The sequence below is a fragment of the Crinia signifera genome, chromosome 6 (assembly GCF_055691185.1).
Source record: "Crinia signifera chromosome 6, ASM5569118v1, whole genome shotgun sequence".
NCBI classification, from domain to species: Eukaryota; Metazoa; Chordata; class Amphibia; order Anura; family Myobatrachidae; genus Crinia; species Crinia signifera.
The window spans coordinates 221,659,407-221,675,925 of NC_139222.1; the positions used below are offsets into that span (position 1 = coordinate 221,659,407).

A 16,519-nucleotide genomic window follows, 5' to 3' on the forward strand; every position below is an offset into this window, starting at 1 on the left:
GGCAACTACAGGCTTTAAACAATTTAACCCCTTCAGTTGTTTTGTTTTTAGGAAGCGCTCCCCACTGGGCAAGTTTTTTGGGGGGAGTGCTCCCTTAAACCCCCCAGCCACCACCACCACTGTGTTTCCCAGGACCGGGCAGTGCCAATAAGCACTCAATCAGCCGATGCCCGACCCTGCTCGGGTGTGTGCGGTGTGACGTTAGCAAGGTCAAGCCGCACACAGCTGGGGGAAGGAAGCAGGGCCGGGCAACTGCTGAAGCTGAGTGCAGTGCAGAGCTCAGCGGCGCTGCCCGGCAGGAGGGAGTGCAGGCAGTGGCACTCCTGAGAATTTTCCGGGTTTGTGAAGGGGTTAAATAATTAATAGGCATATATACAGTATATTAGATCTACCTAATATAGGACTAAACAAACACAAATGGAGGGATAACCAGCGCTTGAGTGGAAACTTGATCGTGAGCTGGAGATCAGAGCACAGCTGATGTTGTCAGTGGGCTAGTAACCACACTTACTTTATTGTTCTGTCTCGAGTTCACGTAACAGTTTCTTTTGACAGGAAGGTCTAATCTCATGGACACTTACTTTAAGTTTCTATCACGAATGCACTGCAAGGTATCTTCATTCTTCAAACATAAATAGCAGATCGGTACATATGGAGTGTGACTTACTTTCTATTTCTGGCCCGAGTTCCCATAAAGGTATCTTTCAAAATCTATACCGATGTTTTTGCGAAATCGATGTTTTAGCTTTTTGATGTTTTTTCATTGATATTTTTTATGAATTATTAGTGTTATTCTATTTATTGTACACTGTTTACAATAGAATAGTGGTGACATGCCATTATATATAAGAGCCGGGTCCCATAGGTTACAGGTGTAACACATGAGAGGTGGAAACATGACCATGTGACTCCGCCGTCTAGTATAAATCAGAAACTGAGAAGAACAGCAGTACGTCTTGAAAAAGGAGGAATCCGAAACGCGCTGACGTCAGTGCTGCTAGCTGGCTCACCTCATTCCAGCGCGTCATACAAGGTGAACGGGAACCGTCTGCGGCTCCATCTGTCTTAGCGTCTGCAGCGCCAGAGACAAAGAACTTTCCATCCCGCAGCAGCGTCCCGGATCTCCTCTGCTTTTTTACCGTTGTGTGTATGCTGTTTCCTGTAAATAAATTCTTGTGACCGTATACTGGAGACTGGACCGTGATTTTGAAAGATACCTTCATGGGAACTCGGGTCAGAAATAGAAAGTAAGTCACACTCCATATGTACCGATCTGCTATTTATGTTTGAAGAATAAAGATACCTTGCAGTGCATTTGTGATAGAAACTTAAAGTAAGTGTCCATGAGATTACACCTTCCTGTCAAAAGAAACTGTTACGTGAACTCGAGACAGAACAATAAAGTAAGTGTGGTTACTAGCCCACTGACAACATCAGCTGTGCTCTGATCTCCAGCTCACGATCAAGTTTCCACTCAAGCGCTGGTTATCGCTCCATTTGTGTTTGTTCAGTGTTCCATTGTTTGGAGGAATTGATGGAATCCATGGGATAGTACTCAGCTGCTTCCCACTAGCGCTAGTTTCCTATCAAACATTTGTCAGTATAATATAGGACTAAGTTTTATCTCCATTGATAGTCAGTCTGTGGAGTGGCACTTCTTTCAGTACTGCTGTGCAGACCTGCCTAATACACGTTTTACTTTTTGCATATGAAAACGCCGTTTGAGTGTTGTTATTTGAGGAGTGTGTATGTATATATCTGGTCTTTCCATTAGGACTTTGTTTTGCAGTGCTCTTATGGGGAACTCCTAAGAATGAGTTTGAATGATATGGTTACTGCAAAGCAGCAAGTCTTTACATTATGGATTACCTGTTTCTGGTTAAGACATCCCACACCTGAATTCTCTAGATTACCTAATCCACTAATTACTACAGACTACCAAAAATGTACACATAGTATTATGCCTGTACAATTATTGTCTGCCCATCCTTAAGCTGCATTCTTTACCACTCACTGTCAACTTGCAGTGCATGCAGGGGATTATAGTACATGCTGGGGATTACAGTTGTCTGTTACTGAGAGTCCCACTCCACCCGAGGGCCTGGGCTGTACACTGCCTACATTGCCTTTTTCCAATCTTGGAATGCTTTTCATAAGGGTCCTACTTGGCATTCTAGCTGACTGCCAGATCTTATCACCAGTCTAAAGAATAAACAATAGTTCTGGTTCTGGAATACTGAACTCCAGTATATTGCACTGTAATTTCCTGTGTCGGCTGAGGCTAGATCAACACGCAAGCTGCTCTGATTTCACCTTCCAGAATAGGGAGCCTGAAAGTCATTTTATGTTGTGCGTGTTGATCTGTTTCCAGAGGTGCATGATGTGATTGTATGGTTGTATCATGCAGTTAGGTGTGATGAGAATGAAATGGCAGACACAAGATCTAACAGGGCACGTTCACGTTCTGGAGCCACGTATGTGTCATAGGATTGGAATGTCAGGAGCTATGCTTTCTATAGAAGGCAGCTGAACACCTGCATGTACAAAGGCAGCCATTCTTATCCTCTTGGCTGCAGATTGTTCTGTTTCTGCTGTCAGTGCTTGCTGTGATTGGGGCGTAAACTTGAAAGATCATGTGTTGCAATAACTTTTATTTTTGCCCAATTTAAGGTAGTTTAACTTACTACTTCTACAATCATGTAATAAGTAACAGAACTAGTGGCTATATTGAGATCTCCTCTCCAGGCAGTATAATGCAAGTCATTTTTAGCTTCACCACATTCCATTTTCCCTATTTTATTCTGTAGGAACCAAAACAATGCCGTTTTATGCCTGGTATTTCCCCATATAAAGCATATGATTGGAGACCTATTCCATATTTCACGCCTGCACTGCTTTATCTGTTTGCTATAGACACATGCTGTTGTTATGGCTGGCACTCTCTCCATACAAGTCTCCCTCATGGGTTGCTGATGTATAGGAAAACCTATTTTAGCCTGGGCTGGTCCTACTCACACAAGATATAAGGTGGTGGAACTTGTGAGCCCAGGTGCAAAAGAGGGCGACAGGGCCAGCAGTGGGGTCACTTAGGCCTCAGGGCCCAAGTGCACTGTACTTGCTGCACCAATGGTCGTTCTACCTTTGACAAGAGTACACCAAGTATTGTCCCTCTGGCTGGGTGAAAAATCTAGACTTATGTGGGGCTAAAATATAGGACTGAGGTCTCCAAGACTCCTCTCCATTATACTGTAGAAGGACTCCAGTCCCTAAGACTCCTCTCCATTATTCTATAGAAGAACTGAGGCCGCTTAAGGTTCCCAGACACTAGTGCGATTTGGACACTCTTCATACAATTCCAATGGATCAGTCCGGTAAATCTGATGTAATTTCTCCTCTAGGAGACATCGCATAGTGTATGGGCAACATATCTCCATTATACTATAGAAGGACAAAGGTTCCTAAGACTATAGAAAATAATGGAATGTGGTTGCATGTGCCTGTTTTGTGCAGCAACCCAAAAAGTAAAATAACCTGGAGAAGTGTGATTTGGTTTATGTCCTTCACAAACAAACTACATACACATACATACATACATACATACATACATGCAAGATAACTTTGTAGTGAGACTTTTTTATTACTTTAATTGCATACCTTGCTCACACTGAACACTTAGGGCAGTCATGTCCAAACTGTCTCTCCAGCTGTTGTGAAACTACACATCCCAGCATTCCTTGCCATAGTTTTAGCATTTCCTAATAGCAAAACTGTGGCAAGGCATAATGGGACTAGTAATTTTACAACTGCTGGAGGGCCATAGTTTGGACATGCCTGCCTTAGGGGTAAATTTAAAGCTTCTAAAAATGAAGAGTTGTTGCTAGCAATAGAAACTAATCAGATTCTGTCTGTCATTTCTCTATTGCATCCTGGGTTATGATTGACCGAATCTAATTGGTTGCCAATTTTCTTGGCCCTCTCCAGTAAGCAAGAGGCTATCGGCCCTTTTGTTCTTACCCAATATCGTAACTTAGAAAATGTAAACATTTATGTCTTATTCCTACACTACACTGCGCAATAATTATGTGAAAGATCTGTTTTAAATGGGAAAAATGAGTGAAGTATTTTAGCCAGGCATCAATTAAAAAAAATACAAATTATATATAATGTATGTTTATGGTACTTTAGATCTACAATGTCTAGGTCTACAGTCATAAGGTCGACCACTAAAGGTCGCAGGGTCAAAAGGTTGACATTTTTCATGTTTTTTTGGTGTCTGTCAACATAGGTCGGTATGGACTGCGTCCCCTGGCATGGCTCGCCATGCTTCGGGTGCCATGTGTTGCATTCGGTAAACTATATTCTCCCTCACGCTGTAGTGGAGGGTAGGGCATAACATTCCGCCTGTCGGCATATGGCGGCTCAAATGAAAAAAACAAAACAAAAACATTCCGACCTTTTGACTGTCGACCAATAGTGGTCGACCTTATGACTGTAGACCTAGAGTCAATCTATCATGAGTCTGGATACCATCATTTATGGAGGAAAACACGGCACAATGCAGAGTAAAATGAATTAGAAGGTACCAACAAATGAACAAGAAGCCTAAAATTGTATTTGACCTTTTTTGATTTTTCATCATTGTGCAAACAGAAAAATGCAATTGATGTTATATAACTTATTGCTTAGGCACTTGGTTGCACATGTAAATGGTTTTGGTTCTAACCCTGGCTAGGTCCAACATAGATCTTCAGCATGCAAACAGTAAATAAAGAAAATGAGGTTCTGGTGAACAGATTACACACACACATTAAAACAATTAATCAGGAGAAGCACAACTTTCTGTGTGTGTCGGAAGGTTTTTGTTTATTTAAAGATATGTTACCACTTGTGTACTGGCATCCACACATTATAAACTTTTTAGGTTTCTTTTACACTCAAGATTGTAAAAGAGAAAAAAACAACATTTGTGTCGCAAAAAAGTAAAAAAAAAACTGGCTTTGTTCATGAGTACTAGGCATACATTATTGTAATTCAGTTGAACTTTGCAACTGGAATTTCATTCGGTTACATTTCATTTTACAGTACATTTTTTTGTTTCATTTGCAAAGGACAACATAGTTTTCATATTTTGCTGTTATTCATATTATTTTCCCTTAAGTTGGAATGAAAAAGTCCAAAGAGTTTAGAATAACATGGCTATATATTCTCTAGCTGAAGTTCAATTTTCAAATCCCATTTTGTAACTCTTAGTATGTAGCATCCATTTTGCCCACGGTATCCTTTATGACTTGACAGCCATCCTATGTCCTTATCATGTAGTTCAGCATTGCATGAGTTCTGGCTGTCTGGCAACATCACGCGTGCATGTTAGATACACATCTGATTTTCCTTCTGGTCCCCTTGCATGCAGGAAGTAAAACAGATAGGAATCGCACACAATCGAAGTGCTTTGCCGTTCACTTCTGCCTCCGCTTCCAGCACCCCCAAAGTCATCACTGCTCAGTACAACAACCCAGCCGGCCTTTATTCCTCCGACAACATCCAAACCTTCAATAGTACTTTGGAGACCAAATCTTCTGGTGTTCCAGTACCAAGCAAAGTGTGAGTATCTTTAGTCTGGAACATTTCAATGGTGTATAAAGTGCATGGTACAGTATATAGACAACATTTCTGTGTTTGTTGTAGTTCCTCATATTTTGTTATACTGTGTACCAACCAGGTTCCTAACTTTTCATTTTCAAACGTGATAAATGTACAACCGGTATTACTACATTCACAATGAACTGTGTTGTATTTTATTTGACTTTTGCTTGTTCGACTAAATTTTTTTTCTCTTTGTTCACATGCGTTCTATAAACCATCATCCCGTGGTAAAACTAACAGCGTGTTTTCTTTGTTTACCAGAGACCTGCCAAATTTCAGCGTGCTTTCAGCATGACTTACCAGCCATTAAAATCGCCAACAGGCTCCATCAGGTGCTTTCCCATTTGTCTGATCTGTGGCTAGCTAATGGGGATCCTGTCACCTACACTTAGTGGTGATATTGTATTTGCTTGAGGCAATAGGATAAGCTGCCTCATGCCTCAGGGATGTCACTATTTCCATACCCTCCAACTTGACCCATTCCATTGGGTACAAAATGCTCTGTTCCCGGACTTCCCTCTCAATGTATGATTGTCGTCACCTGTGTTGAGACACCTTTCTCATCAATTAACTAGCTCCCCACAGGTGATGGAAATCATACATTAAGAGGGAAGTCCAGGAGCAGAGCATTTTGTACCTAATGGAATGGGACATGTTGGAGGGTATGTATTTCCCGATCAATTGAAATGGTGAATATTTCATCAGCCCAAAATATGACCTTCTGCCGCTGCTTGTAAAATATGGGTTCTTTTTAACGTATCCAATCTAGTCCGTAAAATACACTGCAGCATTCTAATTTAATTCGTATCTATCTATATTAGTATTTAAGCTTAATCTATTATTAGACATATAGTATAAATATTATTTTATTATTTTGCGATTATATAGTTCGCATATTTATGTAAGTTACCGTTACAATTTTTTTTTTTTTAGAAGTACTGTATTTTTATAATAGAATAGTTTTAGGAAGCGATTTGCTGCGCACAAGTGTTTACTTATTATTAATGACACTTTTCCTTCCTTTTGTTGCTGCCCCGTCTTGAACGTCTTTCTGCCTTTGATCTCTAACTTCAAACTGGTGTCTAGCCCCCTATCGCCATCCGCCATGTTTAAGGCTCCCCTGGCTTCTGTCTATAGCCCTCTTCGGTCAAGTACTTCCCGCAGCCCTTTGCAAAGGAGGCACAGCACCTCCTCAATCCCATCTCAAGTGCGAGTCGTACCTGAAGAGTTAAAACAAGCCGCACAGATCTGTCCCAACAGCCCAGTGGAGGTGGATATTCCCGGCCTCAGAGTTAAGCACATCCAGTTTAACTCCCCATTACAGCTCTATTCCCAGGAAAACATTATGGATACATTGCAGGGGCAGATCTCTTCCATTAACCCAACTTATCCCAGGTAACCTTGCACGTGCACACAAGTACCGGGCATTTTGCACGCGTGTTGTAGAGTGGCACCGCTTGCCTATGAATGTGCATCTCACATTGCAGTGTTTCTTTATTTCACTTAGTCTGCTGTGGTAATAGTACAATCCTTATTAATCTGAATTCACTCTATCCGCATATTGCATCCTTCACAAATCTACTACTATACAATGTATATAAATGTGTTGTTAATGAACATATATCTACTGTACTTGTTCTCAATTTTTTTTTTACAAACATGTTTCGCGTGCATGTTTTCCAGCCTTGTTTTATATCAATAAGTTTGATGGAATCTTGAGAGCAACTGCCACATAAACATGGTGCAAGCGGCCATTTTGTAAGATGGGAATGCAGCCTATCTATAGCATAGAAATCAGTGCCTGATGGATATGGTTAAGAACATAATATATGTTTATGTGTGTGTTTCTCCAGTTCTAGATAGCTCAAATATTTTCTTATAAAATAGTTAGACCAACAATACAAGCCATAATAATAATAAAAAATAATATTTTGAAATTATTATTTGGAATTATATATAGAATTATCTCCATTAAGTGGAGAGCTAATCTCTTACTCATATGATAATGACAAATTGATGTATAGAACACATGGGTTAATTAAATAAATACATTTAGCACAGGGTTGCCGACTTTGAAAAAATCCTCTCCGGGAGAAGCCCGGAGAGGAATCTTGCATTTCTCGTTTTGGGGGCGGGGGCTTAACTGTGACGTCATTAAGCCCCGCCCCCATTACGAGAAATAGCCGAAATAACAGTTATCCATGGAGGGGGCGGGGCTAAAACGTCACGATTGTGCCGTTTTAGCTCCGCCCCCTCCCCTGAGACCCGCGGATTGCGGCATATAAATGCCGCGATCGGGGGGCTCAGTGGGGGTCCCCCTGATTCCGGGAGGGTTGCCCACCCTTCCGGGGGCCGGGAGGAAGGACCCGATTTTCGGGAGACTCCCGCAAATTCCGGGAGGGTCGGCAACCCTGATTTAGCACATATGTCTGAGGTGTTCATTCCATCACTCCCAGAAACTGATGGTATACATTGACATACTTGTATAGCAGACTGTATTTATGGTATTTGTCCCACCTGCATGGTATAAGTCAGGCCCTACCATGCTCTACCCCATTTTCAGCATTCCCTATGCTGCAGGCATGCTGGGACTTGTCGTTTCACAAAAGTTGGAGAGCCACAGGTTGGCCTGGCCTGGTGCAAATTAATAAATAATAAGGGATACAACCAAGCGCCAAATGTAATAGGGTGTGAGAATCAAAAAGTGAGAGATTTTAGAGTTTTCCATTTTTTTTTCTTAAAGTGGCAATCCTTTACACTGAAAAAGCAGATCGATTTATTGTCTCTTTAAAAAAAATCCATATTTTAAAACAACATAGGCAAAAAAAAATATGGAGGGGAAAATGTATTCATTATTATAAAATGAAGACACTGCCGGAGTCAAATTGTGTACGGTGGATGTCTCTCATGGCTGCTAACTTTATCCTGTGCGTTGTACTGCAACATCAAGTGCAGGGATCCTCTAGAACAGTGGTGGCCAACCCGAGGCTCTTGAGCCTCATGCGGCTCTCCCCCTTGTAAAGTGCGGCTCCTGCTCCCACTGCTGCCCGCCACCCACCGTCTGTCCCAGTGCCCACTGCTCCCGGTTCCCTGAATCCCTTCTCCTTCTGAGGGGAGGAGAGCGCACATTGTGCATCTCTCCTACCCCTTACTGTGCATCCTTGTGACTGGGCCGTGGCCAGCAGCCAATCAGGAGCCAGCCAGCGAGCTTTGATTGGTGGACGGACCAGTCACAGGGAAGTGAGGGGGGAAGGAGACGTGCGCTGTGCTGTGCTTGTGTACTCTCCTCCCCTCCCCTCGGTGACATGACAGGAGTCGGACTGCAGGGGGACGCCAGACTGTCCTCTCCCTGCCCGGCAGCAGCTGCAACAATGGTGAGTGCTGCTGCTGGGAAATTTGCACTGTGGGGGCATAGCAGTTTGTGGCACTGTGGGGGCATAGCAGTTTGTGGCACTGTGGGGGCATAGCAGTTTGTGGCACTGTGGGGGCATAGCAGTTTGTGGCACTGTGGGGGCATACCAGCTTTCTGGCACCGTATGGGCATACCCGGCACCGTGTGGTGCATACCTGGCACCATGGGGGCATATGTATATATGGCACTGCACTATTGGAGGCATATTTGTATCACACCCACCCAAGGGGTCAAAATAGACTACACTCCTTTTTTAGGTGCATGCGACTTCGGCGCGTGCATGGTGTCGGCTCTTTAGCTTGACTACCAATATTTTGCGTCTCTTTACCTCTGACCGGTTGGCCACCCCTGCTCTAGAAGAAATTTCCCGCCAATGTTCACTTTTCATATAGGCTGTCGGTGATTGTAAAGCCATCAAAGCAAAAGACCATATATGTTATATAGGATTAGTGGGGATATGATTTTTCAAATATATGTAAATGGCCACAAAATAAAGCATCATGAGACATTTTATATTATTTATAAAATTATTTTGTGTATGTATGTTTTAATTCCAGGTTATTTATACATAATTTGAAGGTAAACATACATAGGCCAATTTTTGCAGCTCTCTCCTTTTTTTGTAATGGTAAATGATCTCCTGGCCAGTCTGACTCACTGACTGTGGCCAATAGTATAGAACATGCCAACAGTAATTTAATTGTATTGTTATCTGTGAGCACACAGTCTTGTAACTGCATGTTTTCTATCTTCATATGACCTTAATATTTCGCATTGTACATGCCCTCTGGCAACTTTTACCTAAAACATTGCTTTTGTCTGTTTTGACTCCCTTCTGCGCTGTTTCGTATAATCGGGCAGAGTTGTTTACTTTTATTGCCCTAGGATATGACACAAGTCCTAGGATTGGGTTGTGTCCAGTCATGTGCTTTATATTGTTCTAGGGCAACAAAAGTAAACCTCTGATTATATAAACACATGGCTGATTAACCCTAAAGGAAGCCATTAACAGAACAATTCCATTTAGCAAAACCTGCACAAAGTCATGTACAAACCAATATATGAAAATCCTCTGATGGAAAACCACATTAACACCTTAGTAGACATCATTGAGCAGTACAATAGATGAGTAGACTTGTTTATAATAATATACTTACATATTCTTGTTTGGATATATTATAAAATACATCATTAAATATATTAAAAGTATATCCTAAAATATATATCAAAATACTTAATTTAGTTGGGAGTAAAGGCCCATACACACTAGGCGATTTTGTGCTCAAAATCGGCCAGTGTGTATGGGCAAGTGATCATTGCCAGCCGCTGCTGTCCGTTGGCCTGTTTTACATGCCAAGTGAGCCACTTCCCACAGTCTCCTACTTTGGGAAGTGGTTCTCCCCAATTGAAAACCACTGGGTCAGGGGAAAACCGCTCGGTGTGTATGCACTGAGCGATTTATCGGATAGAGATTTTCATACCATTGCTCAGCATACACACTGGGCAGAAACACCCAGTGTGTATGCACCTTAGTCCATCTAGAAGACATTGAACATCGACAGACCATGTTCCTATGCAGTGCAAACTTCCGTACTAAAATAAAAAACTTGTCTGTCTTTTACACATTCGTAAAAGACATTAAAAAAACTTGAAGAATTTGACCCATAAAATATTTGTCTAGGACAATCAATATCCATGTGTTCTAGGTAAGTAACAAGTCTATTTTGGGATGTATTGGATTTTGTTTTCTGTAAATTGGCAAGATTTCTACATTTCAGTCACTTGCAAGTACTTTCTCATCAAGCTTGAAGTCAGAAGATTAAGGTGTACATTGATAGGCCTGTGTTTGTTATTTGCAGTACAGAAAAACCACAGCCCACAAACACTCGACACGTTGACACAGATTCTGAGGTCTACAAGATGCTGCAGGAGAATCAAGAGTCGGACGAGCCGCCAAGACAGTCTGCGTCTTTCTTAGTACTGCAGGAAATCTTGGAGACTGATGAAACAGGCAAGTATCTGCTAGATCGTTGAAATCTCATTATCTTCATAATCCATATGGGTTTTTTTTCAACATATATATATATTTTATTGAAGCTACCATGGCATAGAAATATACGGAAAATTAGCATAGTCAGAAAACTTACAATGACAAATACATCACGAATGACTGGATAAAAGTCTCTAACATAATGTTTTGTTTTTGAAAACAGAACAATCCATATGTTTTAACCCTTTGAGTGCTAACATATCTGTGATAGATGTGCAAAGTATCCGCTAAAAATGGCAGCGTTGCTCACATTTGTTATATAAATTCAAACAAAAAATGTTGTGTACATTTTTTTTTTTTAAAGATTATATTTCCTACATAAGGTAAATATTACAGGCCATTATGATGAATACAAATGTTTGCTTGGCAATTTTCACATCTATTTTGACAAATACACTTGGTACTCAAAGGGTTACATATAGATTTTTCTGAATTGTTTCTGCACAAGTAGAACAGCACATTTTTATTTTCATTAAATGTGTCCACCTTGTATCAGATGCCAAATAGACTCTTCCAGAGAGGGCAGGAGGAAAACCGATTATATATGGGGTAATACATGTACTGCTTTATAGGACTAAAGCCCCATATATGTTATATGGGATATGTGTGAAAGACATCGCTCAGAAAGGGGCTTCTGAGTGATCACTTTCACAATATCATCTTAACGATGCGTGGTGTTAATGATGATTGAAGTCTGCTGAATGTAAAGGTGCATACCCACGGTACGATTTATGTTCTGTAAGATATCATATACAATTCCCCAGAAAAGTCCTGGTGGTTAAAAAGCATAAGATTTGTGCTTAAAATAAGGTACGATGCGCATAAGATATAGGAAACGATCTGACGTCACAGCTGTACTACACTATACTATCTTATGCTTTCTAGACAGAATTGGGTTGCATGTTCACCCGATCAGCTCCCTCCCACACGACCTGCGGGAGTGCGCATCGTATGTCGGATAGTGCATACACACGGTAAGATATAGTGCACTATCTAGCATGCTATTCGAAACTGGCTAGATAGTGTGCTAGATTGTGCACTATATCTTACCGTGGGTACGCAGCTTTAAGGTCAATTTGGCTTTACAGTTCAATGTGTATGCACATTATCGGGACCTGCGGACGATATTGTTACTTATATAGGACGTGGCCCCTATAGTCTAGTGTGTATGGGCCTTCATTAGCAAGCACCAAAGATTTATGTTACTATATTAAAAACTTAAGGCTTTCAGATGTTATTTATTTATTACTAGTTTCTTATATAGCGCATACATATTACGCAGCGCTTTACAGAGAATTTTTGAACACCCACATCAGTCCCTGCCCCAGTGGAGCTTACAATCTATATTCCCTACCACATGTATACGCACACACATTCATTCTAGGGCTAATTTTGTTAGGAGCCAAATAACTTACCAACAGAAAAAGCTATAAACCAAGCGCAGAAAAACAAATAAGGCTAGTGATTGTCCTTGCTGCTGTCCTAGAAGGGATACTCAGCCCTTCTTAAACTCAAAAAGCAAAAATACACACAAATAGACAGCGCAGACTGGACACTCAATAACCCAAGAAATTAAAATTTTAAATTTGTTTATTTGTGCAAATCTCTTAGAAATATAGACAAATTTTAAAAAAGAGGTCACCGGCTGGTGGGGTTCATACAATACATGGCATTTTACATAAAATAACAAAAATATAATGATAAAAATAAGTAAACATTGGAGCAGCTTTCAATAATGCATAATTCCAGCTTGGTTAAGCATATATAGGGTTAATTGCTTTTTCTAGCAGGGTTAGATTGAAATCAAGCTTTTTGTCAGAAGGCTGTTAGTTGACAAATTATGCTGTGCTACCTGCACAGAACTTGCTTTCAGCAGCTTGTTAGAAGATTAGTCAATCAGCCATACTATTTAGAGTTAGTGACAGTGATAACTTACCAGTATATTTTTGGATTGTGGAAGGAAACCGGAATACCCAGAGGAAACTCACGCAAGTACGGGGAGAATATACGAACTCCACACAGTTAGGGCCATGCTGGGAATCGAACCCATGTCCTCAGCGCTGTGAGGCAGTAATGCTAAGCATTACACCATCCGTACTGCCAATGTTATAATGCAGTTTTTACGACTGTTTTGCAACTATTTACAAGCATTGGAATATGTGTATATTTGTTTTGCTAGAGTGGTCTCAATGCATCCTCAGAAAGAAATAGGGGACATTTAATAGAGTCCGATTTTGTGTTTTTGGCGATAATTAATAAACAAAATGGCGTTATCGCATTTTTTCCTCAAATCATCCATTTAATAGGATGCGCAGAGTCCAGTAAATCACATTTTTTTACCCCGAAAACTGGCACTTTTTTCAATGTGCGGGAAAAATTCGCATTTTTATCGCATCCAGATGTTTTCGCACAGAAAAGTATACAAATCGCATATTTAATGGGTATGCGCAAATGGAAATCGCACTTTTGAGGTGTCTATAAATCACACTTTTTTCAGACCAGGTTCTGATGGGCGAATTGGTCAGAGACATACACAGATCATTGTGATCTGTGCATGTTTCTGGTGTAAAAATAGAGTTAAATAAAAAAAAAAAAAAATTGAACAATTGCAACAAGGCCGCTATATATAATTTTGCAGGGATATGGATCATTGGGTTTACAAACATGGGGTCGACACCATTAGGTCAACATGCTGAAGGTCCTCATGGGTCTAGGTCGACAGGTTATTAGGTCGACACAAGCATTAGGCAGACATGGGCAAAGTCGACAATAAAAAGGTCGACATGGGGTTTTTCACTGTTTTTTTACCCGAATGTTGTCACAGTCGACATGGACACTGAAACGTAGCACTGCGTCCCATCGCATGGCTAGCTGCGGTCGGCACACTATTTAATTCTCCCACCACACCCTAGTGGATGGTAGGGCATGAAATACCGCCTGTTGGCTCAAAAACAGTAAAAAACAAAACCCATGTTGACCTTATGACTGTTGACCTTGCCCATGTCGACCTAATGCTTATGTCTACCTAATGAACGGTCGACCTACCCATGTCGACCTTTCAGCATGTCGACCTAATGCTTGTCGTCCTAATGACCGTATACCTTTTGCAGTGTTCCTTATATTACACAGATTTTCGTACTGCACACAGGAGATGAGATGATGTCACTTCTCAGTGTTTATAGGAAACTTTACAGGAGTTGAAATATATTTTAGCATTACTTGTGTCTTATAAGAAGTAATTATAACTACACTGACTTCTAAAAGCTTGTCTTTATGGTGTATTTTACTTTTAAATTGCTTTCATGTTCTTTAAAAATGAACATAACCATATACCAACAAACTAGGTAGTAAGAAATTATTCCTGATACAGTATAGTGTATGTGTAATGTTTCATTCAATGGGGGTAGATTTACTAAAGCTTCTAAAACAGACAAGTGGTGGTATTTTGAAAACCTGCGAACCCCATATAAAGAATTGCACATTAACCCAGCGCTGCAGATAATCCCTGTTTCTGCATAGAGATTGTCCATTGAAATAATCATTGATTGAATATTTTCACCTGGGATTCAGCAGCTGCAGGGGGAGAGCGCTTGAGACTGTGTGGACTGACTTTTTTAAAGTGGTGGTATTGCCTATAGCAACAAATCAGCTCATGTCCCTTTTTTAGAATTCAAATAACAGCTACAACCTGATTGGTTGCTCCAGGCAACACCTCCATTTTCCATTTTTTTTAAACTTGACTAAATGTACCTCATTGACTATATAAACAATTTCTTAGCACACATAAATAATGAAAAATCGTCTCTCATATACCCAGGGTTATTTTTCAGCAGGAACTTAGTTCCTAAACCTCTTATTATGACATCATCAGAAACCCGGTTCCTGAACCTATCCTGGTCCAAAATTTACTTTCCATAAAATGTAGTTATATTTTAAAGCTTTTTGAGAGCCTTCTTTTCTGAATTATATATATTTTTACTGTGGCAGGTGGGGAGTTTGACTGGGGCGGTACACCTGTCAAACCGTAACGCAGGTGTTCCATGGCAAGCTCAGGGAGGACAGAAACCTCCCATGGAGAAGAAGGGCAAATTATAAAAAAAAAATCCAGAAAACTAGTCCTGCATATACCTAATAATTATGTTTACTAAACAGTCAAAAACATGTACATCTAATGCAAACAGGAATATGTTGTATGCCCAGTTATAGAAACATACAGTAGGATTTTAAAGAGGGAAAAAAGCAACAGGCCCATTCACTCTGCCTATGTTATATAAATCTATATGGATCTGAACAATAGTAATATTTTATAGTTGAATATATTTATTTACATCACCTTAACAACAGGAATGCAGTACATAGGCAACATATACATTACGATGTTCGCAGGAAGTGATTATAGGCAGCAGGGGGAGCCAGTGAGGACTAGCTTTTATATATGTTCTATATGACAGCACAGAAGAAGGAAAACAGTTGGATTTATTTGTGTTTTATGTCATAGATATCATTGTTATTGTATACCATTCTGAGCTATATTAGGCTGTTGATAGCAGACAGCATGATGTAAATAAATATATTCCACTAGAAAAATTTTACTACAGTATTGATATTCTATGCAAAGGCAGAGGTTCCCAAACGTGGTCCTCAAGTCACCAAGACTGGGAACCTCTTGTGCTAAGGTACGGTATGACTTCACTTACAGGCATTCAGTACACCTCAATATAATATCTGACAACAAAAGTGATATCTCTTGCCGCACCTAGTGGTAACTGACATTTGGTTATAGCCATATACTGTACATACGGCCTGATCAGCCTTTGTTAGAGAAACACATATATTATCTAGGTAACTAGCTGCAGAGGGGTGAAAGTGTAATTTATGTATTTAGTGTGTTGGTTATTAGGAGGACACATGCAGGTCAATAACCTCTTTATGTTGCCCAAACATAGTAAATATGACGTTTTTGGCCTGAATAACTGGAATGGTGTACAATTTATTCACATACATGGAGCTCGATCCAATTAGGTGCAAATTTGAAAACGCTTATACAAGTCATTAAATTTGCACTAAAATAAATAAAACCGGCAATTCAACCCCTGGTTAAAATAGGAAGTGAAGGAAGGAACGAGGACCCAGGCGGCTTGTCTGCTGCCTCACTCCAGCTCATTCCCTTTCTCCCACCACATAACGCACACAGGGGGATGAGGAACGCTGGTGGGATGGAGGATGGGGCGGGGAGGGGGGGGCGCGGATGCTGGAGAAAAGGTGGTGGAGGGTAGACCACCCTGGTGACAATGGAGGTTATGGGCGGTTGTGCCCAGAGTGCCACACACATATTGCAGGTAGGGAAGCCAATCCCGGGGCATTTTTTCAATCCCGGGATTCGGGATTGAAAAATGCCCGATCCCGGGATCCCG

At 40.7% G+C, this 16,519-nt stretch overlaps 1 protein-coding gene across 5 annotated transcripts in view; it reads left to right on the forward strand.

Annotated features, from left to right (window-relative positions):
- Positions 1–16,519, forward strand: part of PDLIM1 (PDZ and LIM domain 1) — a 62,399-nt gene that overhangs the window by 41,481 nt on the left and 4,399 nt on the right. For 2 of the 5 annotated variants that reach the window (XM_083148935.1, XM_083148936.1), the window contains exons 4-6: positions 5,905–5,975; positions 6,730–7,038; positions 10,915–11,066. In XM_083148935.1, coding sequence (XP_083005061.1) covers positions 5,905–5,975; positions 6,730–7,038; positions 10,915–11,066 — 532 coding nt within the window. Of the gene's footprint in view, positions 1–5,410; positions 5,602–5,904; positions 5,976–6,729; positions 7,039–10,914; positions 11,067–16,519 lie in introns of those variants that run through there. The other 3 variants (XM_083148937.1, XM_083148938.1, XM_083148939.1) reach the window with 2 other exon arrangements.